The 16115-nt window shown below is 41.1% G+C and overlaps 1 protein-coding gene across 3 annotated transcripts in view; it reads right to left on the bottom strand.

Moving 5' to 3' along the window:
• Window positions 1–16115, bottom strand: part of LOC133650616 (roundabout homolog 1-like) — a 256474-nt gene that overhangs the window by 169059 nt on the left and 71300 nt on the right. For all 3 annotated transcript variants that reach the window (XM_062048087.1, XM_062048085.1, XM_062048086.1), the window contains exon 2: window positions 8905–9231. In XM_062048087.1, coding sequence (XP_061904071.1) covers window positions 8905–9046 — 142 coding nt within the window. In that variant the 5' untranslated portion in view covers window positions 9047–9231. The remainder of the gene's footprint in view (window positions 1–8904; window positions 9232–16115) is intronic.

Below are 16115 nucleotides of genomic sequence, written 5' to 3'. Positions count from 1 at the left end.
TAACTGTTTTAAATCTGTCTACATTAAGTTGGATGACTCATTAAAGAAATAATTATTTAGCCTAAGCCCCGTTTCGGCCACACTAAACTCTCGTTTAAGGTTCCCCTCCCTGGATCATTTTTTACACGGGTAAGTGCGCCGTCTATTTCTTGAATCTACGGCTCTTAGCTTTGTATGGACTCATTGATCGTTTACAAACTGAGTTCGGAGAGGAAATGACGCCAGAAAGACCGCGCCCCACACAGGAAGTGACGTCAGAAAGACCGCGCCCCCCACAGGAAGTGACGTCAGAAAGAACGCGCCACAGCCAGCTTCATAATAAAGCGGTTTCGTAACTCGGAGCTAACCAGTGGAAATATGGAGGCGAGTCATCCAGACATGCCCGTGTCTCTCATTCCTCTACATGTACAGACGCTTGTGGAAATCACACATGAATACCTTAAGAGAAAGTGATTGCAGCTATTTCGGATACAACACATCTCAGACGGCAAGAGAACTTTCGAATGTCCAGGTCAGCTATGATTCTACTTACCGAGAAACTTTGTCTATTTGTCGAAGGATTACCTGGCCGTCGAGGGAAGACTACGGAAAACGGCGAATGCTTTTGGACTGGCAAAGCAGACTGTATCAGTTATTGTCCGCCATGTATGTCGCGGACTCAACGACTAGGTCCAGAGTATATAAAGTCACCAAAAACGAATGGACAATGAAGGTGAAGGCAAAAGAGTGAGGAGTGTCCTGACCAGACATCTACATCCCTAGATTGATTGATGTAAAATGTTCTTTGTCACATTGTTTACTTTTACGTGTACAATAAAGATTTGATCAATGTATGATGTCTCAGGTGTGATTCACTACAATAGGGCCCCACAGCACACTGGATTACAGTTAATTGAAATAGCACAACACTGGCTATTGTTCAGATAAGTTAAATTTAAGAACTTGCACACAAAGCAACACTGGAGTTGACTATGACGTGCGCATTTTCCACGCATGCGTACTAGGTCGTGTTGCGCCGGGAGACGGACGGACGGGGGGGTCCTTAAACGACCGGTGTGTGTATGTGGACAAGGATAAGGTTAGGTGGGATAACCTTAGTGTAGAAGGGGCTTTAAAAGGGAGCAAAAAATGGCTTGAAAATAGGTCTGTAAAACAAAATCTATGCAATTTGTTCATCAAAGAATCACCATTACATGTTATGTAGACCACAAGGAAGTGTTTTAAATGAAAAAATAAAATAAAATCACTGTGAAAAAGCTAAATGATATATAATTGGAAGAGGCATCTATTGACGGTGGAAGCAGTGATTCCCTACAGATTCACACTCTCCTCTTAAAACTTCTTAACTAAGCAGAATTTACTAAAAGAGGTTTGTGTTTTACCTGTCAACCCCATGGTGACCCGTGAGTCCGTGCAACCTCCACGGGATGAGACAAGGAGACATAACTCATCCGGGCAGCTTCAACAAGTCATCTCTGTGTTCTAGGTCAGACTTTAGAAGCTTGCAGTAAATTTAGTTTACTCCATAAGTAATAAACCTTCCCCCTTGGGAGGGCTTAGCCTCACTCGGTCGACATGCTGATCGAGCTTTAATATGATACAGTTTGACCCTCTTTCATTAGAATTAAAAAGGGGGAAACTGATCCACGACAGGTATCATTATTTTCAAACCTTTGCGAAATATTTGCCCTGAAGACAAAAGCATTGTTCGAGCTTTGCAAGCTGACACAGCTGAGAAGCGCAAGGGGGTAGACACCGGGGTTGCGCGATACAGACAATATACGATATAAATGATGAACAATAGAGCTTTTAATACTATCACCATACAGTGATAATGCATGTTGATGACACATTCTTGCTGTGACCCACAAATTTAACTGCGACAAAATAGCATTCTCACTAATGTCTCTCCACAATGAAGCTTCTAAATCCCTCATATTCGCCTGCATGGCAGCAAATAAACTGTTTCTTACAAGTAATATTATCATTGGAGGACTAGAGGACAAAAAATAGCTTAAAGGCCTACTGAAACCCACTACTGCCGACCACACAGTCTGATAGGTTGTATATCAATGATGAAATCTTAACATTGCAACACATGCCAATACGGCCGCGTTAGATTAGTAAAGTGCAATTTTAAATTTCCCGCGAAATATCCTGCTGAAAACATCTCGGTATGATGACGTTTGCGCGTGACGTCACGGATTGTAGCGGACATTTTGGGACACCATTGTGGCCAGCTATTAAGTCGTCTGTTTTCATCGCAAAATTCCATAGTATTCTGGACATCTGTGTTGGTGAATCTTTTGCAATTTGTTTAATGAACAGTGGAGATAGCAAAGAAGAAAGCTGTAGGTGGGAAGCGGTGTATTAGCGCTCGGCTGCAGCAACACAAACACGTAGCCGGTGTTTCATTGTTTACATTCTCGAAATATGACAGTCAAGCTTTACCATTGGCCTGTGGAGAACTAGGACAACAGACACTCTTACCAGGAGGACTTTGAGTTGGATACACATTGGCCTGTGGAGAACTGAGACAACAGAGACTCTTACCAAGAGGACTTTGAGTTGGATACGCGCTACCGTGAGTACGCAGCTGCGGCTTCCAAACATTTGATCGCTTGCCCGTACGTGCGTGCCGCTATGTGCATGTCACGTACATAACTTTGGGGAAATATATGTGCTGTATGAACTTTGCGGAGGTGAACGGTACTTTGGGCTGTGGGATTGAGTGTGTTGTGCGGGTGTTTGATTTGTATTGGCGGGTTATATGGACGGGAGGGGTGAGGTGTTTGTTATGCGGATTAATTTGTGGCATATTAAATATAAGCCTGGTTGTGTTGTGGCTAATAGAGTATATATATGTCTTGTGTTTATTTACTGTTTTAGTCATTCCCAGCTGAATATCAGGTCCCACCCGCCTCTCACAGCATCTTCCCTATCTGAATCGCTTCCACTGCCCTCTAATCCTTCACTCTCACTTTCCTCATCCACAAATCTTTCATCCTCGCTCAAATTAATGGGTTAATCGTCGCATTCTCGGTCCGAATCGCTCTCGCTGCTGCTGGCCATGATTGTAAACAATGTGCAGATGTGAGGAGCTCCACAACCTGTGACGTCACGCTACTTCCGGTACAGGCAAGGCTTTTTTATCAGCGACCAAAAGTTGCGAACTTTATCGTCGATGTTCTCTACTAAATCCTTTCAGCAAAAATATGGCAATATCGCGAAATGATCAAGTATGACACATAGAATGGACCTGCTATCCCCGTTTGAATAAGAAAATCTCATTTCAGTAGGCCTTTAACATGCAAGGGTAAAAAAAAAAATAAACATAGCTAACCGCTAAGCAAGAGCTTAGAACTAGCCAGTGTCCTGCTTCTGCTTCGCCTCTTGATTTGGTGCAAGTTGTTTCTATAGATTATAAATCATGCCTTCAACTTGTATAGTGGAATGTTGTAGCCATAAACCGAGAAGTGGTCAACTTTAACATCCAACCTACAGTATACCCAGATATGGCGAGAAAGACAAAAAGACGCCCCGGCGGAAACTTGGTAACTCTTTGCGAGGCTTATGATTAATTCTTCATCCAAACAGGAATATATGAACATCCCAGCATCATCAGAGAACACACAGAAGCTAATACAAATAATAACAGAAGAAATGAACACATTAAAAAGATGGTTTGACAAAAACAGACTATCTTTGAAGTTAAGTTAAAGTTAAAGTACCAATGATTGTCACACACACTATGTGTGGTGAAATTTGTCCTCTGCATTTGACCCATCCCCTTGTTCACCCCCTTGGAGGTGAGGGGAGCAGTGGGCAGCAGTGGTGCCGCGCCCGGGAATCATTTTGGTGATTTAACCCCCAATTCCAACCCTTGATGCTGAGTGCCAAGCAGGGAGGTAATGGGTCCCATTTTTTTATAGTCTTTGGTATGATTCGGCCGGGGTTTGAACTTACAACCTACCAATCTCAGGGCGGACACTCTTGAATCTCAGTAAGACTAAAATAATGTTATTTGGTAACAGCTGAGAAAGTCAAACACAAATACAAAGAGACGGCGTATATATTGAAAGGGTAATTGAATTGAATTGAATTATATTTATATAGCGTTTTTCTCTAGTGACTCAAAGCACTTTACATTGTGAAACCCAATATCTAAGTTACATTTAAACCAGTGTGGGTGGCACTGGGAGCAGGTGGGTAAAGTGTCTTGCCCAAGGACACAACGGCAGTGACTAGCTTGGCAGAAGCAGGGAAAAAGAAAACACATTTTTGGGTGTAATAATAGATGATAAAATTAACTGGAAATCTCATGTAAAAAATATACAACATAAAGTAGCAAGAAACACGTCAATAATGAATAAAGCAAAATATGTTATAGACCAAAAATCACTTCATATTCGTTACTGCTCACTAGTGTTACCATATCTGAGTTATTGTATAGAAATATGGGGAAACTGTCACGGCGTGGACTATGGGGGGTTTGTTTTCCCGAGATGCAAGAGAAACTGGATCGGACATGGCGTGAAGGTAAGGACATGATTTATTCTATTACTCAAAAAGGAACAAAAAGCCCGCACAAGGCGGAGATACAACTTGACTAATGAAAAGAAAAACTAGCACTTGGGCAAAAACTATGGACATGAAACAAAACACTTACTGTGACATGGCATGAAGAGAGCAGAGGTAAATCATGGCATGAATTGTGCAGAAGTAATGTCGCCAGGCCGACTGCCTGGCAACTACAAGCTTAAATACTGTGTCATGATTAGTGACAGGTGCGTTAGTCCAAATGTGCAACAGGTGAAACTAATGGTTGTCATGGAAACAAAACAATGGAGTGAAAACAGGAACCAAAAAGAGTCCAAAAACCAAACAGGACATAACTAAACAAAACATGATCACAGACATGACAGAAACAACTACAAATGTGCGCTTCATTCATTAACCGTGTTACAAAAAAGATCAATTAGAATCATACATAATGTTGGATATAGAGAACATACAAACCCTTTATTTATTGAATAAAAAATATTGAAATTCAATGATTTGGTGCATTTGCAAACAGCTAAAATTATGTACAAAAAAAACTTTAACCTGCTACCCAAGAATGTACAACAATTCTTCTCAACAAAAGAGGAGAAATATAACCTTAGAGGAAAATCTAATTTAAAAAGTTTGTGTGCTCGTACAACACTTAAAACCTTTAGCGTATGTGGAATTAAGTTATGAAACAGATTAACCAAAGAAAGCCAACAAAGCAATAATTATGATTCAGTTTAAGAGACTGTTCAAACAACAAGTGTTCACAAAGTACACAGAACGATAATTATGATCAGCATGTTGAACCCTTCTTTTTTTTTCTTTTGAGAAAAATAATATTTATGTATTTAATATTTGTTTACTTACTATGGTATATTATTTATTTATTCACTGTTCTGTTACAGAGAACAAGGAAATGGAATAAAACTGCTATGGTATGAAAAGGGGTAGGATTAAACAAGCTCTGCTTCTTCATACTCCTTTTCGGACATGCTGTAATGAAACAACTGGAAATATGTGGCGCATTACATTGTATCGTATGCATGTTCGAAATAAACTGAAACTGAACTGAACATCAGTTAACATTCCAGTGTGAGCAGACAGTGTACAGTAAGTGATTGTTTTATTATGTTTGTATTTCTTGTTAAGCACTTAGCAATACTGTTACATTAAGCTTAGTGTTTTACTAAAGCTTACTCTGTTCAGTACACCGCTTCTAAAACTTGTTGTTCATCCTTCTTAAATTTGCATTAGAAATACAAAAGTATAAGGTTCTGGATCATCTTTTGTCCCAAACTAGTCCCTGTTGTCTCTCACAAAGTCTGCAGTGAGTCTCACAAAATGGCTCAGGAATCTCTGAGATGAATTTTATTTTGATCATATCTATTTACTCACATACGTTGTAAGTCTATTGATGTTATAAATCACAAATATATGGTAATCGCTTCAGTATTAAGTCAACTTATTTTTTCCATTATACCGGCACTTTAAATCTCAACAACTCTTGAGTCCTTTAGTTGTTACTAGAGTGAGTACACAGTGGAAGAGCCCAAACTCCTTTGAGATTCACAGACCATCTGGCTTTACCCGGTTCTGATGGTCGTAAGACCTGACCTCTTGGCCTATGCCCTCTGCTCGCTTCTCTACAGGCTTTAATACACCATCGGTGCTAATGTACACACTCACTGACACATGTTTGGCTGGCAGATTCCTGCCTAAGAAATACTGCAGTGAAAGGCTGTTTAGGTAGCAACAGCACACACTTGACTCTGCATGTCGGCACTGTCACCTGTTAGGAACACACGTAGGCCTTGTTAAAACCTACAGACTAAAGCTGACACACAGCTGCTGCATGACTGACAGGTGTGTTGCACAGTTACCATCTAAACATTTTCCTTCGGAACATTTTGTTGGTAGAAAAAAATACATCCTTCATTCGCTTCACTTCTGACGGAAATGTCATCAAACCTGTCGTACAGCCAAACATCTCCCAGAACTACCTTGTACATTTGCTGAATTGAAAGCCCAAACAAAGGATCCCAGACGGTAACTCAGTCTATGTGCTTTTCTTTATCTATCGATTACGACTGCAACATAAGATGCCAAAGATAGTTACAAGTTTTAGCCCATTTTTGCAGCAGATTCCTAAACACGCTAGCCCGCTGTCACAAAGATGATCTTTTGATTACATGTTTTTGCGAAATGTCTTTAAAAACAGCAGAGTGCTCCTGTTGTTTCACTGTAAAAACAACTGTAGATTTTACAGTAAAACACTGGCAGCTCAGTCACAAGAATTTTACTGAAAAAATATCGGTGGGACTGTTTTTCCATTTACTGTAATGCAATGTAAAAATGACCATAGATTTTGGGGTAAAAAAAACTGGTAGCTCAGTCGCCAAAATGTTACCATAAAAATGAGAGAATCCCCAATCTCAATCATTGGTTTGGACCGGCGAAAATATTTGCCTTTTTTAACTAATCGGTGATTGGCTGATGAGCTGCCGAGCCCAGCCGATCTTTACCGCAGCTGTGTCCCAGTTAGGGCTGCAATGATTCATCGAATACATTTATTTATTCAGTTAGACAAAAAGCATCGCTTTACATTTTGTTGCTTCTATGATTTGTTTAATGAGTAAGATAAACGCAAGACTGCTCAATAGAGCACACATGAGAGCGGTCCGCCTATTGGTGATATAGTTTGCAATGCAAACTTATGGAGTAAGTCTTTAGTTATAGAAAGCCATTGAGAGCAAAACCCAAATGATTTCAATGGGAGCCAATTGTAGTTTTTGATTTTGTTTAGTTATTATGCATAAGCCATAATTTGTTAAAAAAAAATAAAAATGTAGCATTTAATACCACACATTGAATACATCTGATTTACAAAAATACTTGCACACACTAAATGTAACAAGATATTCAAAAAAAAATGTGTTACTGTGTTTACTTTAGTTACTTGCTATAAAACATTTACTGTCAAATTATCGGATTATGACTCGAAAATCGGATCGTATCTAAAGCCAAAAAATCAGATCGGATCGGAGGCCAAAAATGTTGATCGGGATGTCCCTAGTGAAAATGACAATGGTGCTGTTTTTCTATTTAAAGTAATTCACTATAAAAAATAGTTTTTCGGGTAAAAAACTGGCAGCCTGGTCACCAGAATTTTACCATAAAAACAGTGTTACAGTTTTTTTAATTCATGCGGTGTAAAAAACACTGTAAATTATACGGTCAAAATATGGCAAGTGAGCTGCCAGTTTTTTACCGTGAAATCTACAGATTTATTACACTGTAGACCAGTGTTTTTCAACCTTTTCTGAGCCGAGGCACATTTTTTTTCATAGAAAAATTCCCGAGGCATACCACCCTCAGAAAACATAATAAAAAATGAAACTCAGCAGCCGATATTGACAGTAAAAAGTCGTTCTCGCAATTGTTGGATATGAATTCAAACCATGACCAAGCATGCATCACTATTGCTCTTGTCTCAAAGTAGGTGACACTATAGCTCTTGTCTCAAAGTAGGTGTGCTGTCACGACCTGTCACATCACGCCGTGCCTTATTTTAAGGTTTTCTGTGTTTTCCTGTGTGTAGTGTTTTAGTTCTTGTCTTGCACTCCTATTTTGGTGTTGATTGTCATGTTATGTACAGATGTACTTTGTGGACGCCGTCTACTCCACACGCTGTAAGTCTTTGCTGTCGTCCAGCATTCTGTTTTTGTTTACTTTGCAGCCAGTTCAGTTTTAGTTTAGTTTTGCATAGCCATCCTTAAGCTTCAATGCCTTTTGTTTATTTTTGGTTTAAGCATTAGATACCTTTTTACCTGCACGCTGCCTCCCGCTGTCGTCTTCATATTGTGATCACGACAAACCATGTTCCCGACATCTACACAGCAATTAGCTACCTGCTGCCACCTACTGATATGGAAATGTATTACACAGTTACTCTGCCGAGCTCTAACCAGCACAGACACTCAAAAACGGCACATTTGCGGATTCAAATCACTGGTTTGCAAAAAATATTTTTAACCCAATTAGGTGAAATTACATAATTTCCCACGGCACACCAGACTGTATTTCACGGTACACTAGTGTGCCGCGGCACAGTTGTTGAAAAACACTGCTGTAGACAAGACTATATTTTACCCTGAAATTCAACATTCTGACAAAATACAGGGCAAAAAACAAATGTCAACTAATAATAAGACTAATGTAAAGGGAAACACAGTCCATAGAGGCTACACACACGCAATACTGTTGTTTTATAGTATGCAAATGACATTTCAATTTCAATGTGTGTATATCTCCAAAGATCAGTATGTGGTACATAAAGACACCGTTAGAACTTACTGGCTACTTCCAACGATGCATTGTGACTGACTGCCTGGCCCAGATAGTTGCGAGCCACGCACACGTAGCTGCCATCATCAGGTTTGCTCCTCCGTCCGTGGACAATGCGCAGGAAGAACAGGGAGCCACTGGGCAGCAGCATGCGGTGGGAGCGGGGGTTGTCGCGGACCGTCTCGACACGCTCCCCATCCTTGTACCATTCCACCGTGGGAGGTGGACGGCCCTCAGCCTTGCAGTTGAGAGTGGCTGGTTCCCCCTTGGACACAATAAGGTCAGAAGGGTGCTCTACGATGCGGGGAGGAGAGTCTTCCTGGCGAAGACGAGACCCTAGAGAAGAGACAACAACTCAGTTCAGCGGACATCCTTAACTGCAAATTGAAATCCGTGATAGTGATCTGACATCTGCAAACATAAAAGAGCCATAACACAAATGATCTGTCCACCCTCGGATTTCACACGTGTTAATAAAAACAACAGCTCTGAAGGAATTAGACGAGACATTATTTTTCCTGTGCAAGTATTAACATTAATCCAGTTTGACAGTGTAATTACCACACAATCCTTGTCGCTCATGAGGTGTTTACCCACAAGGCATTGTAAATGAATGTGACGTCTTCCCAACAATGTGTAGGCTAGATGTTTTTAACAAAAGCTGTTATTCAATCTTTCATTTTTTTTTATTTGAATAATGACATTTGAGTTGTGTTCATTTTTTCAGGTTGTTTACTGAGATTGGCCATGGATGGCATTACAGTGGATGACAAGACTGGGAGGAAATCCAGAACCCCCAACCACAACCTCCATACTCATTAAATCAGTCCTATAGTTCACCAGAACTATGAACCATAAAATCACCTTTCAGCCCTCAGAGAGACCCTGTTAAGATGTCAAGATGTCCTTTAAAAGAAACCAGGCAGCAATGAGTCCCTGTGAGGCAGAACCTCCCTAATGAGACATCATACACATGTACCTGTCCTCCAACACTTCCACCCTTTCTTCCCAACAGTGACATGTGGTCACGGCTTGTGAGGCACCAACTTTTTTGTTTTGTTGAACTAAATCATTTTAATTTCATAGAATTGTTTTCCTTTTTTTTTTATAAAATCAAAAATAATTTGTGGTCTTACCTGTATTTGTTAAACAACAGTTTCTCAGGCATGTTGGCTCTATGCAGAAGGATGGCAGCGACAAGCACCTGCTAGATGATGCATGCCTAGGGGGGTACCTTTCACATTTGAACTGATACAGTACCAATTCCCGCTACCAGTTTTTAACCATACCAATTGTCATTAATAATGAGTGTGTTCTTGTGTTAATAAATGTTAATTGTTTAAAAAATGTAATCTATTTTTATCATTAAACATTTAACACTCAGCTGATGATGTTAACAGAGCTGCCCAATTGGTATCTCTTGTTTTCTTACACTTCTGAGTCTCATTTGCAATAATTATACAGTAAACTTTGCATGCAGTTGCAATTTCAAGTATTGAATAGAGTACGGTTTGTTGCCATAGTTGCCAGGAAGTAGTCTTTGCCATGAAACTAAATGTGCTACTCGTGTTTTTCTGTTGAGCCATATGAGGTGTTTATACTGGAAGTATTTAACTTATTCAATCAATCAATCAAAGTTTATTTATAAACCCCTAATCACAAATGCCTCAAATGGCTGCACAAAACCAGGGCAAGAAAAAACCCAACCCAATGGTAACATTGAGAAACCTTGGAAGGGTCCGCAGATGCGGGGAATTATTAAACACTGACGTTCCTGAAACTTCAAATATGACTGCTCTAATAGAGCGCACATGAGAGTGGTGATCCGACAGTGATGTAGGTCGTGCTGAGGGTGATGTGGCCTATGTGTGTGTGGCGGGGACAATTGAGTGCAAAGAGAGATGGCTCAAAAAGAGGGAGAAAGAGAGCAGAGGGCCCAAAGAAGACGAGAGAAGTTGTCAAATATTGTGACCATTTAAAAGTGAAACAGACATACCATGTTGTGAAAAGTGTTCACTGTCAAACAGAACTGCCATTTCACAAAAGTACTACATCGATGATGAAACACATAACCAAAAACAAACAAACAGAAACTAGATAAAAGCCTATTTTGGTAACTATCGTAGATTATATGTTTGACTTGCACAATAACTGTTTTATTGAAATACATGTAAGGACATGTTAGCATCTGCAGTTTGTTTATTAAAACTAACATCACTCCTGAAGTTTTTTGTTTTTTTTATGTGTATGGGTTTAATTGTTTATTAATTGTCACTCAATTTAACATACTTTATCAGAGAGTATTTATGTTTAGTTGGGTTCTTTATTATCTAGTATCTGCTTTTAGGCTTTACAGGTTTTCTTTTTACTCATTATTTAAAAAAATATAAGAAATATATAGTGATGCGCCCATGTTAAAATTGCAATTTCAATGTTATATGCATTAATGAGGAATAATATTTAAGATCATATGAAAAATCTTTGTTTATAAACTATATTTTTTATAAGACGCACTGCGGCCATAAAGTGTGTTTTATTTGATTTTTCGCCTAATGGAACAGATTAATTGATAAATGAGGCTCTACTTCGCATGCTAAGACAAACTAAAAATGTCCAATCTTACAGGTTTTTCACTGGAACTATATAGTAGGGTGCGTTGCACGTACTGTATACTTATACAATATGCTTGTCAACTACAAAATACAAACATGTATTGTATATGCAAATGTGACTAGAATGCATTCATTCAAAAGACAAAAAAATCCCGAAGCATAAGCTAAATTTGGCTCCCCTGGTAAGATATCACCTGTTACATTTGGCATCCCCACCCCCAACAAAGGACTAAGCAAGGCAACCAGTGTGGTCTCCAGTCCCTGTTTCTAGCAGACATGCAGTTTTTTACTTGTTCTTAATTGTGTTTGGCTGTTGCCTGCAGGTCTTAGCTGGCCCCCTGAGCTCTGTGAAAAAAACATTCAGGCAATATCAGCCCCACCACAAGTGGGGCCTCGCAAGATCAGGCCTTATCTGCAAAGGGCCAGCAGCCAGCAGCAAAATCAGTATGCAAAAACATGCGAGCAGATGCACAATTGAGTACATAAATATACAACCGAGGTCATTTGTAGCACCTGTGCCCTTACAAATATGTTGTTTCTTTTTCCGTCAATCATGCCTGAGGCAATGCTGTTGGCTTAAAGTCATGGGGGAAGGAGAGAAAGAAGAAAAAAGAACGGGGTGCAGTTTGATCACTGGAAAACGGGCTAAGGAGATCCTCAAAAATGCTGATGTATGATAAAATATACAAGTAGACACATTATATTTGGAGTGGAAAGGTGAAAGAACCAGCTGATAAAAGGGGTGCAGGGGCTTAGAAACAACACTGAGCTCATACTAAAAACATGACAAATAATAATGTAATTTTACACCAAGCTGGTGGTCTTGAATGGACCCAACCCAGTGGAATTTACGAAATAATATTACTGCATGCAATTTAGAAAGCATGGAAGAAGGGTAAGATGACCAGAGAAGAAAATATTCGGTCAAACTAAATCATTACACGGACATCGAGAGGGACAAGCCGTAGTAAAATGGATGGAGGGATCAGAAAAGCTGTGATCTCAGGGGAAAAAATCCCACAAGGCATAAACCATAAAACATATACTCCAAAATAATCTTGCACAATGTTTCAACAAACATGAGCGACATCTACAAACGCTGGATTGTTCAGATTTACAAGTGCATGTAGCAGAGCCAAAGCTGTGGGAATAGTAAATCTCAACCTGAGGCAGAGTGGGATTACCTGACCGTGAGTGCCAACGCCACCCTGGAGGAGTTCAAATCAGAACCAGCTAATAAAGTCAGGCCGTTTTTTTTCTGGAGATTCTTAGGAGGGAGCAGTGAATGCAACAGCTACGTCTAGTTAAAGGCATCCAAGTTTGCCTCGGGAAATGTAATTTCATGTTCTTTTTCGTGAACAATGGGCTGCAAGCTGGATCAAAGTCCACATTTTCAGCAGTAAGATAGAGATTTGCACATTTGGAGAATCTACTACTCCAACTGACAAGTCCATCGACATCACATAATTCAAAGTGAATATTTTTAAATGCTTGTAACAAAAAAATTGGTTAATTGGAGGTGTTAAATTATTTCTAAGTATGAATTGGGCTTGATGATATAGATGACCCTGTGATGAGGTGGCGACTTGTCCAGGGTGTACCCCGCCTCCCGCCCGATTGTAGCTGAGATAGGCTCCAGCGCCCCCCGCGACCCCGAAGGGAATAAGCGGTAGAAAATGGATGGATGGATGGATATAGATGATATAAATTATATTCGGTGAACGATACAAATTTGGCTGACATTAGATGTCTTAATACTATCGCTATGTCGGAATAAATGCATGTTGATGAAACATTTTAGCTGTGTCTCGCAAATTTGACAGCCACAAGCGAATCAATGCATCCTCCGGGCAATGTAGCATTCTTGCTAGTGAGCTAGCGGCTAATGTCAGTAATCTTCGCCTCCATGGCGGCAAATAAACCGTGTTTTTTGCAAGTATAATTGTCACTGCAAGAGGAGGAATAGCTAAACATGATATACTACACACCGTAAGAGGATACAAGAATCCATGTTAACCGTTAAACTAGAGCTCTTGAATGTAAACAGAGATGGGCTGAATCGATACAAAAAATCAACAGTAACAGTATCAGTGTATGGGCGATACTACAGTGATTACATTAATATACTTTATCATCAAAATATTTTTGTAGTTTTTGCTATTGTTTACAAACTCGGGAAATAAGTCCCTGGACACAGGAGGGTTAATGGCAAAAACCAAAGGACTTAAATCAGAGCCAATGGTTGGAAATAATTTAAATATTTAACTGATATTGTTTCGCTTCCATCTTATGGTTTCGTGTGATTGTAATTGTGATCAAATATTTAATCATTCAATGATATTGAAAATGTTAAAATTATGTGTTAGCATTGGCATGATCAACACTGTCCCTGTATCCATCCATCCATCCATCTTCAACCGCTTATCCGGAATCGGGTCGCGGGGACAGCAGCTCCAGCAAAGACCCCCAGACTTCCCTCTCCAGAGCAACATTTGCGACTTCCTCCTGGGGAATCCCGAAGCGTTCCCAGGCCAGAGAGGAGATGTAATCCCCCCATCTGGTCCTTGGTCTGCCGCGGGGCCTCCTCCCAGTGGGACGTGCAACGAGGACCTCCCTAGGGAGACGCTCGTGAGGCATCCGCACGAGATGCCCGAACCACCTAAGCTGGCTCCTTTCCAAGCGAAGGAGCAGCGGCTCTACTCCGAGTCTCTCTCGGGTGACTGCACTTCTCACCCTATCTCTAAGGGAGATGCCAGCCACCCTTCTGAGGAAACTCATTTCGGCCGCTTGTATCCGCGATCTTATTCTTTCGGTCATTACCCACACTTCATGACCATAGGTGAGAGTAGGAATGTAGATAGCTCGGTAGACCGAGAGCTTTGCCTTCTGGCTCAGCTCCCGTTTCGTCACAACAGTGCGGCAGAGAGACTGCAATACTGCCCCAGCTGCTCCGATTCTCCGGCTGATTTCCTTCTCCATCTTTCCCTCACTCGTGAACAAGACCCCGAGATACTTAAACTCCTCCACCTGGGACAGAGTCCTGTCCCCTACCCGGACTGTACAAACCATCGGTTTCCTGCTGAGAACCATGGCCTCAGATTTGGAGATGCTGATCCTCATTCCAGCCGCTGAACACTCGGCTGCGAACCGATCCAGTGAGAGCTGAAGGTCACGAACCGAAGGTGCCATCAGGACCACATCATCTGCAAACAGCAGTGACGCAACCTTTAGCCCCCCGAGACGTATACCCTCTCCGCCATGGCCACGACTCCGCCTAGAAATCCTGTCCATGAAAATCACAAACAGGATAGGTGACAGAGCGCAGCCCTGGCGGAGACCAACCCCCACTGGAAACGGATCCGACTTACATCCAAGCACCCGGACACAACTCTCGCTTTGGTTGTACAGAGATTGGATGGCCCTCAACAGGGTTCCCCTCACTCCGTACTCCCTCAGCACCTCCCACAAGATCTCCCGAGGGACGCGGTCATACGCCTTCTCCAAATCCACAAAACACATGTAGACTGGATAGGCATACTCCCAGGCCCTCTCCAGGATTCCCGCAAGCGTAAAGAGTTGGTCAGTTGTTCCACGACCAGGACGGAATCCACATTGCTCCTCTTGAATCTGAGGTTCGACTATCGGCCGGACCCTCCTTTCCAGTACCTTGGCGTAAACTTTCCCAGGGAGGCTGAGTAGTGTGATACCCCTGTAATTAGCACACACCCTCTGGTCCCCCTTTTTGAAAAGGGGAACCACCACCCCAGTCTGCCACTCCCTCGGCACTGTCCCAGACTTCCACGCAATGTTGAAAAGGCGTATCAACCAAGACAGCCCATCAACACCCAGAGCCTTCAGCATTTCTGGACGGATCTCGTCAACCCCCGGAGCTTTGCCACTGTGGAGTTGTCTAACTACCTCAGTGACTTCACTCCGAGAGATCAACGTCGATCCCCCATCATCCTCAGGCCCTGCTCCTATCAGGGAGGGTGTGTCTGATGTATTTGGGTTCAGGAGTTCCTCAAAGTGCTCTTTCCAACGCCCCACGACTTCCTCACTTGAAGTCAGCAAAGTCCCATCCTTGCCGTACACAGCTTGGATGGTTCCCTGCTTCCCCCTCCTGTCCCTGTAGTTAATTAATAATCAATACCAAGTAGTTACTTGGTATGAATTAGATCAATACCCACATTTGTAGTATGACCCAATACTATTGTAAATCATTAAAAAAAACAGAAGAATGAGTGCTTATTACATTTTAACAGACGTGTATATATAACCATTACACTACAGAAAGTAACCAGACAGTAACAGTAAGGAGACAAACACCAATTTACAAATTATAAACCTGTTTCTTTACTTCCACAATTTTCTAAAATCATTGAAAAACTGTTCAATAACAGATTAGAGAGTTTCACACAAAAAATAGAATACTCACTGAGAACCAATACAGAGCTAATGTTTCAACTTTGATGGCTTTAATTATAAATAATAATAAATGATAAATGGGTTATACTTGTATAGCGCTTTTCTACCTTCAAGGTACTCAAAGCGCTTTGACAGTATTTCCACATTCACCCATTCACACACACATTCACACACTGATGGGGG

The sequence above is a fragment of the Entelurus aequoreus genome, linkage group LG05, assembly GCF_033978785.1.
Source record: "Entelurus aequoreus isolate RoL-2023_Sb linkage group LG05, RoL_Eaeq_v1.1, whole genome shotgun sequence".
Lineage (NCBI taxonomy): Eukaryota > Metazoa > Chordata > Actinopteri > Syngnathiformes > Syngnathidae > Entelurus > Entelurus aequoreus.
Note: the sequence above shows the minus strand (reverse complement) of the source record. Positions and strands in the feature narration are given on the sequence as shown.